Below are 14120 nucleotides of genomic sequence, written 5' to 3' on the forward strand. Positions count from 1 at the left end.
AAAAAAAAAAAAAAAAAAAAAAAAAAAAAAAAGGAAGGCACAGAATAAACCACTTCAGAAAGCTCTTCAGCTCCAGGGGTGTAGGGCTGGGGGTCTTCTAGCAGTGGGACAGACGCTGGGCTGTCCCTTGGGATTGAGTAAGGTGCTGGCAGTGTGAGCTCTTCAGCAGGTCAGGGGCCCACCTGATTTCTGGGGTGGCCCAATCTGGGTGTGACCTCCAGCAGAGCCTGGGCAGGGCAGGAGGACCTGGGGCTTGGAGGCTTAGGCTGGACATGCCCACCTCAGCCACCCTACCCTGACCCCAGCCCTGACCCCGAGGGTTGCCTGCCCAGAGCTGGCTCCTCACACCCCCAGGGCCTCTCACCAAGCCGAAGGACCGCATACAAAGCCACATTCTGTCGTATGTCAAACAGGGATGGCATGGGCAATTTCTTTGCCAAACTCAGAGCGGATCCAAGATAGAGGAAGTCACCTGTGGTGATAGGCAGCCACTGAGTGAGAGGCTCCCTCTCCGAGTGGCAATCAGGCAATCAGCCACAGGGAAGGCGGGCCCGTGGGTGGGGGATAGGGGAGCTTTGGCACCTGGCCACAGACTGGGAGCAGGCATTCTGGGAGGGGTCTCACCTACGTAGTCTTTCAATGCTACTGACTCACTCTTCCTTAGAAGTCCAGAAATAACAAGCTCTTCATACAGAGACTCCACAGACCTGGCAGAGGATGGCACAGGAAGACCCCCACCACCACAAGGGACGTTAGCAAGTGAGAACACAGGGAAATGGAGGCAGAGATGGGGGGCTGTTGTCATGAAGACAGGGGATCAGTTGTTCTCCTGCCCAGCATTCTGTGGTCAAAAATATCTACAGTGCCTGCAAACAGGCAGAATCAGGTATGGCACCAAATCACTGTCCTAGGAGGCAAGCCTCCCCCAGTGGGTGCTCTGTAAGAGCGGTGTGAGGGTGACAGGGGCCTCTGTGACACTCGTCAGTCTGCCCCCTGGCCAAAGATCCACCATTAGAAATCCGGTCATTTGAGTTAAGCATTGCCCACTTCTTAGAAACTACATTTAAGACGTGAGTGCTCCTGGGAGAGACAGCCATTAAATTCAAGCAGCTGACGTCAAGGTGCCTGTGTGCTCTCTTTACCAGATAAGTCAGCAGGAAGGGACCACTGACGAGTCCCTTAATGCCCTAGAGTGGGAAGTCCAGGGGGAAATGGCTTTGGCAGAGACAGAGGTGGTTAAGGCAAAGGTTGGAGGGAGGATCTGGAAGTGGAGAGCAATGACCTGATTATAAACTTCATTGAGATCTCGCTCTGCATTTCATGTACAGAGCCCTTTCTTGTGCCTTTGCTTGATCCCCACAATTATCATGTGAGTTTGGCAGGGCAGGTACTTGGTGAACAAGGTCAGGGAGTCAGAGAGGGAAAGCGACTTTCCCAAGGTCTCACAGCAGCAGAGGCAGGACCTGTCCTGGACTGGGACTTGCTCCACCACCACCACCATGCAAAGTGGGCATGACAGGCTCTGCTACCTGTTTGGGGTCAGATCTTTTTCCTTCTTTCTCCCAGTTTTCTTCCCAGGTGTTTTCTGGTTGGAAACAAGCACATAGGTCATTGTGCCCTGTTCCTTGCCTCCACTGTGTGCCCTCCCCTGCCCAGTCCCAGCCCGTCATCTTGCCTTTGGAGCCCTCAAGGGTCTTTCTTCCTCCTTGTCCACAACCAGACGGAGGTTCCTCAGCTCCTGACGCATCAGCTCATCCACCTAGGGGAGACAGCTGAGGTGTGGCTGGGTGGCCTGGGGCTGGGAGGACAGGTGGGAGAGGAGCAGGCAGGCAGGGATGGGAAGGAGGGGAGGAGCCTTACAGAAGAGCCCAGTGAGCCTGATGAAGGCAGCAGGGACAGCCCTTCCCACACATTTCTCTGTGTTCCTCCCTCCCTCCCACCACCTGTTCACACCCAGTCCTAATCCTCTTCCTGTTCTCCCAGGAGCCCCGCTCTTAACAGCCTTCAACGTGCCGAGAAGCCCCCAGATGGAATTCAAGCCCAACATCCCCCCACTGAGGTCTCTGTGGCCTAAACGGTTGCATAACTGCTTAGCCTCAGTTTCCCATGTACACCATCAGGAAAACCATGGCATTTTCCTCATGGGTTTTGTGAAAGACCACATGATTGAACACTCCTGAAGCCCACAGCATGGGTGGGACACGTTGTCAGAGGGTTCCTGAGGATGGTGGTGGGGTGTGGACACCCTGGCTCCGAGTCCCACCCATACCCTCCACATCCCTGCTCCATCAGCCCTGGGAGAAAGCGAGACCAGGGGGAGGCAGAGGAAGGTGGGAACTGACGTGGGCAGCAGGTGGAGCTAGGACCATGCATGGAGGCAGCAAAGTCTACAGATGATGAGCTGGGAACTGGGGTTGGGTGTTCAGGACAAAAGAGATGCAGAGAAATGGCTGGAGAGGAGCCTGAATCTGGCTGGAAGTGTGGGTCGTGGGGGAGGGTACAGGGTAGTGGCCTGCAGGGAAGCCCTGACCCTGCGCTCACACCTGTATCCGGATCTCCAGCTCCACCTCCTTCCTCTTCTCCTCCCGGAGGGTCTCGGAGTCATAATTCTGACTGGGTTGTATGCTCTCACACTGGTTCTTCCATGTATCTGACCGCAGAGAGTGGATAGATGTGTGAAGGTCAGAGTCCCGGGTGTATACACACACGCATGCACGTGTGCATAAGCACATGCACACATATGTGCATACACAGACACATGTGTGCACACAGGTCAGGAGCCAGGCCCTGGCTGGTTACTCTGTCCCCACCCACCAGCCTGGCATTGTTTCTACCCAGATGGCAGATAGATTTGACCCCAAGGCCTGTGGCCACAGGATTCAGACCCAAACCTGTAACGCCCCCACCCAAAGAATCACACCATACCTCCCTCTCCTCATTTGGTATTGTCCCCTTTGCCTACACACCCACACTGCCACTTCATGGTCCATGTGGCAGATGCCCACTTTCTCCAGGACCCAGGGTCCCAGGTCCCACAAAGCACAGACACTCTTCCCCAGCCGTCTCCCCTCTTACTTAAGTATTCCTCATGCCCGGCACTGATCATAGGGATACATTTGGATGGCAACACTTGCAGCACTGCGTCCACTTCCTAGAATATAAACATCCTTTGACCTTGACTTCATCACCTCTACCTAGCACAGACTCTGGCCCTAACCTTACCTGAACCCATCTTCCTACCACGAGTTCCCCCACACCTTGCTCCTCCCTGTCCCTCATGCCATGGATTCAGGAGGTATCTTACCCCCTTCTTGGCCTTTTCTTCCTTTCCTTTCTTATTCTTCTTTTTTTCATCCTTTCCTTTTTCATTGCTCTTCTCTTGTTCCTTTTTTTTGTTCTCTTGGACCTGCATTTCCAGTTCCATTCTCACCTGTGACCAATGACACAAGACATTTCAGAGAAGATCAAGGGGATTTTACAAAAGAGAGCCCTGGATTTTACAGAAGAGAGCTGGAGATCTCTCAGGCCCAGGGCCTGCGACTGGGGTGAACCAAGGATTCCCTAGGCCTAGAGTAACTGATGGGGTCGGGACAGCTGAGCATGCAGAGACTCCACTGGGGTCCAGGGAGAAAGGGTGCCCAAGAAGGAGCATTCTGGTCAGAGCCACTGTTCTCTCCTGGCCATGGGATCTGGAGCCACTGCAGTCTACCCAGACATCCTTCCTTTCCCAGTCACAATGCCTGCTCCAGCCACAGCTGCTCCTTGCTCCTCTTCCCCATGCCATCTTTCTAGCTGCTTGCATTTCTGCTAGCCACCTCTGCCTCCATTGAGGCTGACTCCCTACTCCACCCCACTCACTATTCTCTGTAGCCTCAGACTCCACCTGCCACAAAAAAACCATCTGCCTCACCTCCAACAGGGTACCTGTTCTGGAGTTTTGTCTGCAAAGATTGAGTAGGATCCACCTGAAGATGCATCTGGATAATCAGGGAACCGGCCAGTAAGATCGCTAAGTGAACATAAGATGATCGAACAGAAAGATGAATAGATGAATGGATGGATGGATAGGTAGACAGAGAGGTGGGTAGAAGGGTGGGTGGATGGACAGATGGATGGATAGACAGATAGAGAGGTGGGTAGAAGGGTGGGTGGGTAGATGGACAGATGCATGGGTGGATAGATGGAGAGATGGGTAGAAGGGTGGGTGGATGGACAGATGGAAGGATAGACAGAGAGGTGGGTAGAAGGGTGGGTAGATGCATGGATGGATGGATAGATGGATGGATGGATGGGGAGATGGAGAGGTGGGTAGGTGGGTGGGTGGATGGACAGATGGATAGATGGAGAGGTGGGTAGAAGGGTGGGTGGGTAGATGGGCAGATGCTTGGGTAGATAGATGGAGAGGTGGGTAGAAGGGTGGGTGGATAGATGGGCAGATCGACAGATGGAAGGATAGATAGAGAGGTGGGTAGATGGGTAGATGGGTGGATGGATGGATGGGGAGATGGAGAGGTAGGTAGAAGAGTGGGTGGGTTGATGGATGGATGGATAGATAGATAGATAGATAGATAGATAGATAGATAGATAGAGAGTGAGCTGGGTAGAAGGGTGAGTGGATGACAGATGGATGGATAGGTAGATGGAGAGGTGGATAAAAGGGTGGGTGGATGGATGGATGGAGAACGCCAGAGAAAAGTAAAGGACCAGGGGAGACAGAGGGAGACAGGGGAGGAATGGATTGTTACAAACAAGAGGACAGATCACTCAGGGGGCATCCATGGGTGCTTTCCCCACCCTATTCTGGCACTTTCTCTCCCTTGTGGAAATGGGAAGTCAGGTGTGGAGATGGTCCTGTACACTGGGGGCCCAAGGTTGTTGAAACCAACAGGGTCAGCAGTGTGTTGGGGACCTGGGGGTAGAGGAGAAAAGGGCCGATCTGGACTAGAAGGCAGAACCCATGTGGGGGATGGAGCAGGAGCAGCCCTGAGGGACCCTGAGTGAAGGGAATGAAGGACGAGGGTAGGGTCAGCTGAGGACACTGACTGGCACTCGATAAACCACTGTCGGATTTGCTCCTTCATCTTCTCCTTCATGTCAGGCCCCTCTGTCTCTGCCAGAGAATCATGGGCCTTCACCATTGCCGCCTGGAATTCCTCTTCCTTCTCTACCTGGCGGAGCCTCCGGACATCCTCCCAGAGGCAGGCCTGGGAGATGATGCTCAGGTGCTCTACCTGGTTGGGTGAGGGGAGCTGGGGAGTGGAAGAGAGGTTGAGGGGCTCAGGAGTGGGAGGAACCAGCATCCAGTCTGGATGCAGCCACCAGCCTCGGGCACACACGCCTGTACACGCTCCTTCCCCAACACGACGCTCATGCAAGGCCTCGCACACACACCCACACAGAACAACGGGCATGCCTGCATTGGAAGAAACTGTGTTTGGAGCCGAATTCGTCTGTGTAGATTACTCTAATAATGAGTTTGCTAGATGCATCCGGGCTGGCCCCTGCCCGATTTCCCCAGCACACCCTCCCCTGGAGCCTCCGGCCCCAGCCCCCGCCTGTACCCCCGCCCCGCGGCCGAGTTGGCAGCCGCTTTTGCAGCCACTTTCCCGCCTCATTGGCTCCCAAATGTATTTTAAATATCACTCTGCGCAGAGACAATTACTGAAAACGCTGAGCTCACACTGTTGATAGGCCCGGGCGGCCAGGCTCATTCCTCACCCACTGCTGTGCACGGACCCCTCCCTGCTGAAACCAACCCCTGCTTCTTTCAGCCTGCTCTCATCTCCTGGGGGTCCAGCCCTCTGGCCCCTCAACAAGTCTCTGACCTCCACTCCCACACAGCAGCCCCTGGCCCCTCCTTCCTCCCAAGGCCCCAAACCTCCAGTGGTAGCCTCCCAGCCTGCCAAGATGTCACCAGACCTGGGAAGGCTCCCTTCCCTCCCGTCCCTCCAATCCCCAGCCCAGCCCCCTCCCCAGTTCCTTCTGGCAGCCAGGCCTCCACAGGATCTGCCCAGGGCAAAGCCCTTCCCTCAGGGAGCATGCTCCCGCCACCCCTCCAGTCTCGGCCTGTCTTTCCTAAGTCAGTGGAGATCAGCTGGGTGAGAGGACAGAGAACAGGGGATAGACAGATTCAAGGAGCCAGGCCTACTCACTTTGGCCAGGCACACATGTATGCACACAGGCACACGACCTAGAAAGGCCTGGTTTGGGGAGTGTGTCCCTACCCCAACACAGTCCCTGGTGTTTCCCTGTGGCTACCAGAGGCTTAGGGGGGCAGTGTGGGTGCCCCTGCTGGCTTTGTGGCCTCTTCCCTCTGGGGGTCCACCCCTGTAGCCCCTCTTTCCAGCTGGGGGTGGGAACGTGGGGTCCAGGATGCTCTACACAATACCCCTCCTGGCCTCACAGGTGAGCTGCTGCCAGGGGCCAGATCTCTACAGGAAGAAGGGTATGAAGGGATATGGCCTGGGGGCTTTCCTGTCCTTCTGCCTCTTTCTCTCCCAGGCTCTCCACCCGGCCTGAGTGGAGAGCACCGTGGGCAAAGTGGGGCTGGAAGAAGACTGTGCTTTGGGTGGGGGCCCTGCCCTGGCCAGCCCTATGTTCCAGGCCCCACCATGGTGGGCAGGTTGAGCTCACCATGCCAATGAACTCCATCTCTGTCCGCCGGTCCTGCTGAGTGCGTTTCCTCTGCAGGTAGCCTTTCCATACCTGGCGGAGGGATGTAGGAGACACATGGGACACGCACTCTCCACGCTGCAGCAGCCTGTCTCTCAGGGTCCGAGAGGGTCACACTAGAGATTTCAGGTGGGGTGGGGAGGAGCCCTGGGGAAGTCTGCTCAGGTGCACACTGAGCAGGAACAGCCTAGAACAGGGTGGTTTCAGGTGGGCACTCAAGCCAACTGGCCAGGGCCCCCCAGGGATTTCTTCCTTTCCCTCGCCACCCTAATCTGCTATCTCTTTTGAGGGACAGATCAGAGCTCAAGCACCCTACACATTCCCTACACCCACTCCTCAGAATCCCCAGAGCAGCTGGAATAAATATCTGACTCCATCCAGGCACATAGACATTGGCGCTGTAGGGACTGTGGAGCTCCTCAGTTAATCCTACATTTTTGACCCAAGGGAACTGAGGCCAGAGACTGGACATGACCTCTCCCAGGCCCAAGACACTATCTGTGCAGAGCTGGACCTGTGCCCTTTCTCCCAGGCCCAACCACTTTCAGACTCCAGGATCACTGAGTGCTAGTGGGACCAGAGGGTGGGGACGCTGGGCAGAGGAGGGCAGAGCCAGGGCCCGGGTCAGCCACTGCTTTCCATCTGCCTCCCGGCACCTCCAGGAGCTGGGGCTGGTTCCTGCACTTCTCATCTGGGCTTCGTCCTCCCACTCCTGTGACCACCACAGGCCAGGCCCGCCATGACTGGGTCCTTCATACGTCTTTTCCTTTTCTCAGTGCTCTGGATGACTCTAAGACCAGCATGCAATATTTCTGTACTCTTGATGTCTGGCAACAGGCACAAAATGACCTGCTTTGGTCTACAGGGGAAGTAGGACTCCATCTTTGGGGTCTATCCCCCTTCTTGACTTCTTTGCCTTAGTGAGCCCTGCTGTCGAGAACCTCCTTCTCAGTCAGACATTGACACAGTCATCCTGCCTCAGACCGACATGCTCTGTGTACTGATTACTAACACATGAATCTATCCCATTTGCAGATGATATATCTTCATAGAATCACTATTGTTTGCTAGATGGTTGCCTGCTTTCATCTTTCGGTGGGAAGTTCTAAGTTTTCTCTAGTGGGCTAGGAGGCAGAGGTTTTTGAGGTATTGGGATTTGAGAGAGAGAGGAAGGAGGGGGAGACTGATTTGAGAGAGAAAGAGGCCCGCCCCAGGTCAACACTTCCTGGAAAGAAAAGGTGGCAAGAGGTTTCTGTGACAGAGCAGGGCTGGTGGCCTTAGGGGCAGCGACACCTGCATGAACAGAAAGTGGTCTATTCCTGCACTGGAATTTTCCCGAGGCTCCTCCAGTCTCTGGTCAAGCTGTTAACCACTACCACCAGCATGTGTTAGCAGCATTTTAAGGAATGGTGGGAGAGGCCATGTTCACACGCCAAGGCAGACAGCAGAGGCTGACCCAGAGAGGTGCAGAGTGGCTGTCCAGAGCAAAGGAGAGGTGTGACAACCAGGATGGTAAGAATGCTTGGGGAACCTTAAGGCAGAGAAGGGCTTTCTGCAATGAGGTGGGACAGGGGATAAAATTATGGAAATTATGTTATTTCCATGTTAAAAGGTGACCTGGAAGGCGCAGAGTTTGGGGATGCTCAGATCACATCAGTTATCAAATTAATTCATCATGATCAAGTTTCCCTCTGTCTTAGTTTCCAGGAGGCTCAGGATCCTTTCTTGTTTTAAGAGATGGGGTCTTGCTACATTGCTCAGGGCTCAAGCAATACTCCAGCCTCAGCAGGATACATTTTAGTGGCTCATTTTCAACAGTCTTAAGAGTTTCTGGAGTGATCATCTATTCTGTTCTGCTACTCTATTATGGATTTTTCTTCTCTAATTTTAATGATCCTTCTGTTTCTGGGACTTTTAAGGTATCCTACTGCAAACCCTTTTGAAAATATAGATGTAGATTAAATAATAAACAAGTAAGATACATGCTTGCTGACTGATTAAAGTACTGACTGGTTTAGAATCTAGTCGTGGGGACTGGGCATGGTGGCTCATGCCTGTAATCCCAGCACTTTGGGAGGCTGAGGTGGGTAGATCACTTGAAGTCAGGAGTTCGCGAGTGGCCTGGCCAACATGGTGAAACCCATCTCTACTAAAAATACAAAAATTAGCTGGGTATATTGTCGGAGGACTGTAGTCCTGGCTACTCAGGAGGCTGAAGCACAAGAATCGCTTGAATCCAGGAGACAGAGGTTGCAGTGAGCTGAGATCATGCCACTGCATTCCAGCCTGGGCAACAGAGCGAGACTGCATCTCAAAATTAAATAAATAAATAAATAAATAGTTGTGGGGCTACAGAATCCAAGCGCCTGCACTCCTGTGATCAATTGCTGAGCCCAGCAGGCTTCCTGAATGAGGTGACTCTACCCTGGTCCTCTTCCTGGGCACCTAGGGCTACCTTCTGTATGGTGACAGCTGCTTGGCACTGACTGAACTTGTGCCATCCATCCTCCCGAATCCTCCGATCTTGCTCCTCATCTCTTCGAATCTCTCGCATGAAGGTGGCTCGAAGCCGGCCTTGCCTGGCCCGCTCTGCCTTTTGCACTAGAATTATGGCCTCAGTCCGGTGCATTCCTATAAAGCTCTGGCCAGAGCAGGGGCAAAAGAGCAGGAGCACATGGGGGAGAGCTTGCATCCAGGGTGGGCTGCTGGGAGACTGGCCATCAAAGGATACACCAGGGCACCATCCTCCCAGAGTATCCGGGAGCCCAAGTCTTGTCTTGGCGTTGGAGGGTTATCATGAGCACAAGAATAGCCTTGAAGGAGGCCAGGGATTACCTAAAGGGCACTCTCGTAGAGGGCAGGGAAGGGCCTCTCTGCATTCTGGAGGCTTTCAGGAGAAGGGGTATGGAAGAGTCCGGGAGGGCATCACCCCGTTTACCTTCTGGGAGGACTCTGGTTCCAGTCTGGACAGGATCTTGGCCAGTATCAGCCCTCGCTCCCGCACAGCAGTAGACTGCTCCAGCAGGAAGTATTTGGGGATTGGAACCTCCAGGTCAGCCTTTGCAGCAATGTTGGGGGAGGAAGGTCAGGAATCAAAAGTCTGAGCCATCTGGCCAATCCATTACCATTTTCAGGGACTTACACACCCCCAGCACTGTTTTCCTCCATTTTAGAGTCCTGAGGTAGGAAACTTAAATGGGGCAGATGCCCCCAAAAGTCATTCCTCTCTTCTTCTGCCCCCATCCTCTGGCTGGAGTTGAATTCTGGAGGATCATGGTAGGTGGCAGTGGTCTCAAACCTGGTTGTGCATCAGAATCAACTGGGAAGCTCTTAAATGCAGATTCCTAGGTCCTCCCCAGACTACTACATCAGAATGGCAGGGCCTGGGGAATCTTCCCCATGGCCGCCCGCCCCACCAAGTGCACTCTGCAGCTGGTTGGGGAAACTTTGAGACAGTCTTGGATATGAAGCAGTTACTGAACCCTGAGCCTGACTGGAGGCCCTGCAGAAGCTCTGTGCTCTAGAACAGCCTTCTAGAACTTGCCCGTGCACACAGATCACTGGAGGGTCTTGATAAAATGCAGATGCAGATTTAGCGGGTTAAGGATGCAGAGTTTCTCATTTGTGATGTCAACGTGGCTGGTCCAGGGACCACACTTTGAGGAGGCTCTAGAGGACTCTCCTCACCAATTCCCTGAGGTTTGTGGGTCTTCCCAGTCATGCAGGGGACCTCACCCTGACTCCATCCAACCCCTAAGTACCTCCATGCACAACCCCCACCGCCAAGCTTCCTGAAGCCCTTCCCACAAGGCCAAACTCCATCCTCTGATCTTCTCTGCCTTCCTTCCTTCCCTAGCAGGTGTCCCAACACCAGGGATATCCATGGGGTGACGGGTAGGCAGGGGGTGGTCGGCCCCATCCCTACCCCAACCGACTCCAAGCTGGCCGGGGCATGGCTCTGTGTCCCAGGTGGTCAAGGCAGGTCCCACCCCGCCTCTCCCCTGCTGCTAGCTGGCTGGGGGCGTGGCTTCGCGGCTGCGCACACGTACCGGGGTGAGCTTGAGATCCTGCAGCACGCGGTCCAGGCAGGGGTTTTCACAGAGGTCGGCGCGCACCAGCTCGTCCTTGAGCTCCAGCACGCGGCCCGCCACGCAGTCCAGCAGGCGCCGCAGCAGCCGCCGCTTCTGCGGCTGCACCATCTGGTCATAGATGGTGTCGAAGCGGCGCAGCAGCCCCAGGTAGTGCAGGTAGAGCGACGCGAGCCTGTACTGGAAGGACTGCCGCTCCCGGTAGGGCACAGGTTCGAGCAGAGGCTGCTCTTGGTCCAGCAGCTCCTGCAGGATCACGTGGGAGGACTCCCAGAGGCGCTGGTAAGCTCTGGAGAGAGGGTGGCGGGCGCCGCGTGCTCTGAGCCGCGGAGGAGTGGGGAGACGGAGCCGCCTGGCCTTTTGAGGAGTGTGGGCTCGGGGTACCAGAAGGTGTGATACCACTCATGGCTCCGAAATGGACTTCAATGAGGTAAGGAGCCCGCAGGGCAATGAGTGGACACTGACCTGGTCTTAGGGAGAGTGTGGGATTGGGCTCCGCTATAGGATTAGCAGAGAGAATGGGCATGACTTTTGGGGGGTTGGGGGAAAGCCGGCCCAGGCTTGAGGCTCCGGTAAGGAAGGGATCTTCAGGAGTTAGGGGCAGTGGGGCCCGCCAGGTGTGGGGCAGCCCATGGATGCTGCAGTGATCTGGGCTGGTGAGTGGGAAGTGGGGGTGAGGGATGAATGTGGAGGAGGGTCCCTTCCTCAGAGCAGAGCCCTGCTTCTGGAATTAACTGTCGGAGGGAAGTTTCCACCGTGAAAGCTGCCAGGGCAGCAGCAGCAGCACAGCTGGAGCGGCCCAGCACCCAAACTGCCACTCTGCCCCAGCCTCTCAGGACCAAGGCGGTGCTCTGACCTTTGCTCTCTCTGCCCTGGGAGCCCCACTCCAGCCCCTCACTCACCCCTCAGACATTGTGCCCACTCCTCCACGCTGCCCCTTGTCTGCAGGTGGTGGAATTCACAGAACCTCTGTGGCTCCCTGACTCCCAGGGCCACAGGGCAGAACAGCCTGGTTTTAAGAGTTCTGACCCATTGTGCCAGTGTTCTAGGGCTGAGGAGAGGGGACTGGTGGCAGAGAATGGGCACATTATCTCGGAGGACGTCCTGGAAGCAGCACACTGAAGGGACTGTGGGTGGGTGGCTTCAGGCTCCCACAGAGCAAGCTTTGGAAGCTTAGGGCAGAACATGTTGTCCAACTTTGGCCATTTTTCTTGTAAGGAACAAGTGAAATAAGTCTCTATCTGAAGTCTCCTAAAAGCTTTGGCACTCTGAATACATCCGTCCTAAAGACATTACCCCCCAACAAGGCATCACCGCAGCTTCTCACTGTGAGCGGCCTCTGTTCCCTCTCTGGACCCATGCCTCCTGAGCCCCACAGCCCTCCACTCTCTGGATGATGGCACGGGGAGGCCCGTGTGGTGGAGGGGAAAGGCACTGATTTGGAATCAGAAGGCCCTGAAGGCCCAGTTGCCCCCTTGGGTGAAAGTGAGCATAACCATCCTTGCCTCCTTGGGGCCTGCCAAGAGTTCACACCATTCCCATGAGCCAGACCCACGTGAAGGATCATGCTAGAAAGCATAGTGGATGCTGTTCTGCATGCTTGGGGCTCACTTGGTCACCTGTGGGTACCGCCTCCCATCACTGCTACAAGTTCAGGAGACAATGTTTCCAAAAAGACAAAATATTATACCACTAGCAGCCTGAGGCTGGTCAGCTGGGGTGAGCTTTTTGGCTCAGTGTCATGTAGAGACTTATGAATAAGTAAATCTACGAGGAACAGGGCCAGGGAAAGGGATAGAAGGGAGACAGCAGCAAGGAGGAACAAACAGGAGGACTCTTAACTCGAAGGTGCCTACGAGCTACCTGAGGGTCTCATTACAATTCAGATTCCAGGCTGGGCACAGTGGCTCATGCCTGTAATACCAGCACTTTGGGAGGCCAGGGCAGGTGGATCTCCTGAGGTTGGGAGTTCAAGACCAGCCTGGTCAACATGGTGAAACCCCATCTCTACTAAAAATATAAAAATTAGCCAGGCGTGGTGGCACATGCCTGTAATCCCAGCTATTCAGGAGGCTGAGGCAGGAGAAAAGCTTGAACCTGGGATGGGGAGAGGTTGCAGTGAGCCAAGATGGCACCACTGCACTCCAGCCTGGGCAACAGAGTGAAACTGTCTCAAAAATAGATAGATAGATAGATAGATAGATAGATAGATAGATAGACAGACAGATAGATAGATGAACAGATTCTGCTCCAGATCTGAGGGGGGACCCAAGAGCTTGCCTTTCTAACAAGCTCCCAGCTGCTTTGGCTCCTGCTGGCCCAGGTCATGCCTGGCAGGGCAAGGTATGAACACAGGGCAGAGTGGGCAGGAGTGAAACTTCAGGGCCAGATCTCCTGGGCCTGCCCCTTGCTAGCTGTGGATGTAAATGTGGATCATTAGTCCTCAGCTCACAGAGCCTTGAGGTGAGGCTTGAGGTATGAGAAAATACACATGACCTAGGTAGCTGCCGCTGAACGTCAGCTATTACTTACTATAAGGCGATGCCTTTTCAATACATGGAGATGAAAGCGACCACAAGCTAGGTCTGTCCAATTACAAAGGGAACAAAGGAGGATTGGAGGTTTGTCTAAATCCCACCCCTTCATCCTGTCCAAGCTTGGAAGAGGATTTATGGGTCATGTGCCCACAAGATAAGCAGAGGCTGCATGAGACAGGAAAAGCAAGTGGTTAAGTGGTGAGCAGTAAATCTAGGTAAGGACATAGGAGTGGCCATGGTACTTCTTGCAGTTTTCTGTGGGTTTCAAATTTTCCAAATAAAATTGGGGAAGTTAGGAATTTCAAAAACATCCCCACTGATTTGTACTGAAATAAAGGGGAAACTGAAAAATCATACTGATCTCGGCAGGTTATTTAGAAGCTGGTCTGGGCCTTCAGTTTTTTATCTTGAATAGATCTGTGCGGCCCCTTCAAACAATAGTGTCTGTCATCTAGGACACAATGACAGTTGGTGGGAAATGACATGGGGAAGCCACAGCCTGAAAGAGGACCACACAAGGAGGAATTTCAGGCCCAGAGAGGGAATCAGCTGGCAGTAAAGCCAGATGCTAGTCCAGTCCCAGGTCCTATTGCAGCTCACTACCAAATAGAACATGCACATGTTTACAAAGCTATCACACGTTGCTCACGGGATACACCTAGAAAGCAGTTTCTAAGACATCTGAAGAAGTGCTGCTTCACCTGTGGTAGCCTCGAAGTGAGGACACCCTTGCTCCAGACCACACCCTGGCCTCACACACCCTTCTTTCAAATCACCACAGTGCACAGAAACAGTTCAGCCTTTATTTTTGTCAGACCCTGGG

General features: G+C 54.1%; 1 protein-coding gene across 5 annotated transcripts in view; it reads right to left on the bottom strand.

Moving 5' to 3' along the window:
• DRC11L (dynein regulatory complex subunit 11 like) overlaps nucleotides 1–11749 on the bottom strand; it is a 16822-nt gene extending 5073 nt beyond the window's left edge. For 3 of the 5 annotated variants that reach the window (XM_017876648.1, XM_017876649.1, XM_017876647.1), the window contains exons 1-14: nucleotides 11663–11749; nucleotides 10722–11049; nucleotides 9611–9730; nucleotides 9128–9313; nucleotides 6634–6705; nucleotides 5044–5249; nucleotides 3925–4009; nucleotides 3305–3430; nucleotides 3076–3151; nucleotides 2544–2650; nucleotides 1676–1759; nucleotides 1530–1585; nucleotides 625–707; nucleotides 365–472 (exon numbers count right to left, since the gene is read on the bottom strand). In XM_017876648.1, coding sequence (XP_017732137.1) covers nucleotides 365–472; nucleotides 625–707; nucleotides 1530–1585; nucleotides 1676–1759; nucleotides 2544–2650; nucleotides 3076–3151; nucleotides 3305–3430; nucleotides 3925–4009; nucleotides 5044–5249; nucleotides 6634–6705; nucleotides 9128–9313; nucleotides 9611–9730; nucleotides 10722–11049; nucleotides 11663–11673 — 1648 coding nt within the window. In that variant the 5' untranslated portion in view covers nucleotides 11674–11749. The remainder of the gene's footprint in view (nucleotides 1–364; nucleotides 473–624; nucleotides 708–1529; nucleotides 1586–1675; nucleotides 1760–2543; nucleotides 2651–3075; nucleotides 3152–3304; nucleotides 3431–3924; nucleotides 4010–5043; nucleotides 5250–6633; nucleotides 6706–9127; nucleotides 9314–9610; nucleotides 9731–10721; nucleotides 11050–11662) is intronic. The other 2 variants (XM_017876651.1, XM_017876650.1) reach the window with 2 other exon arrangements.
• Nucleotides 11750–14120: the final 2371 nt, after the last annotated feature.

The sequence above is a fragment of the Rhinopithecus bieti genome, unplaced genomic scaffold (genome assembly GCF_001698545.2).
Source record: "Rhinopithecus bieti isolate Rb0 unplaced genomic scaffold, ASM169854v2 scaffold_10656, whole genome shotgun sequence".
NCBI classification, from domain to species: domain Eukaryota; kingdom Metazoa; phylum Chordata; class Mammalia; order Primates; family Cercopithecidae; genus Rhinopithecus; species Rhinopithecus bieti.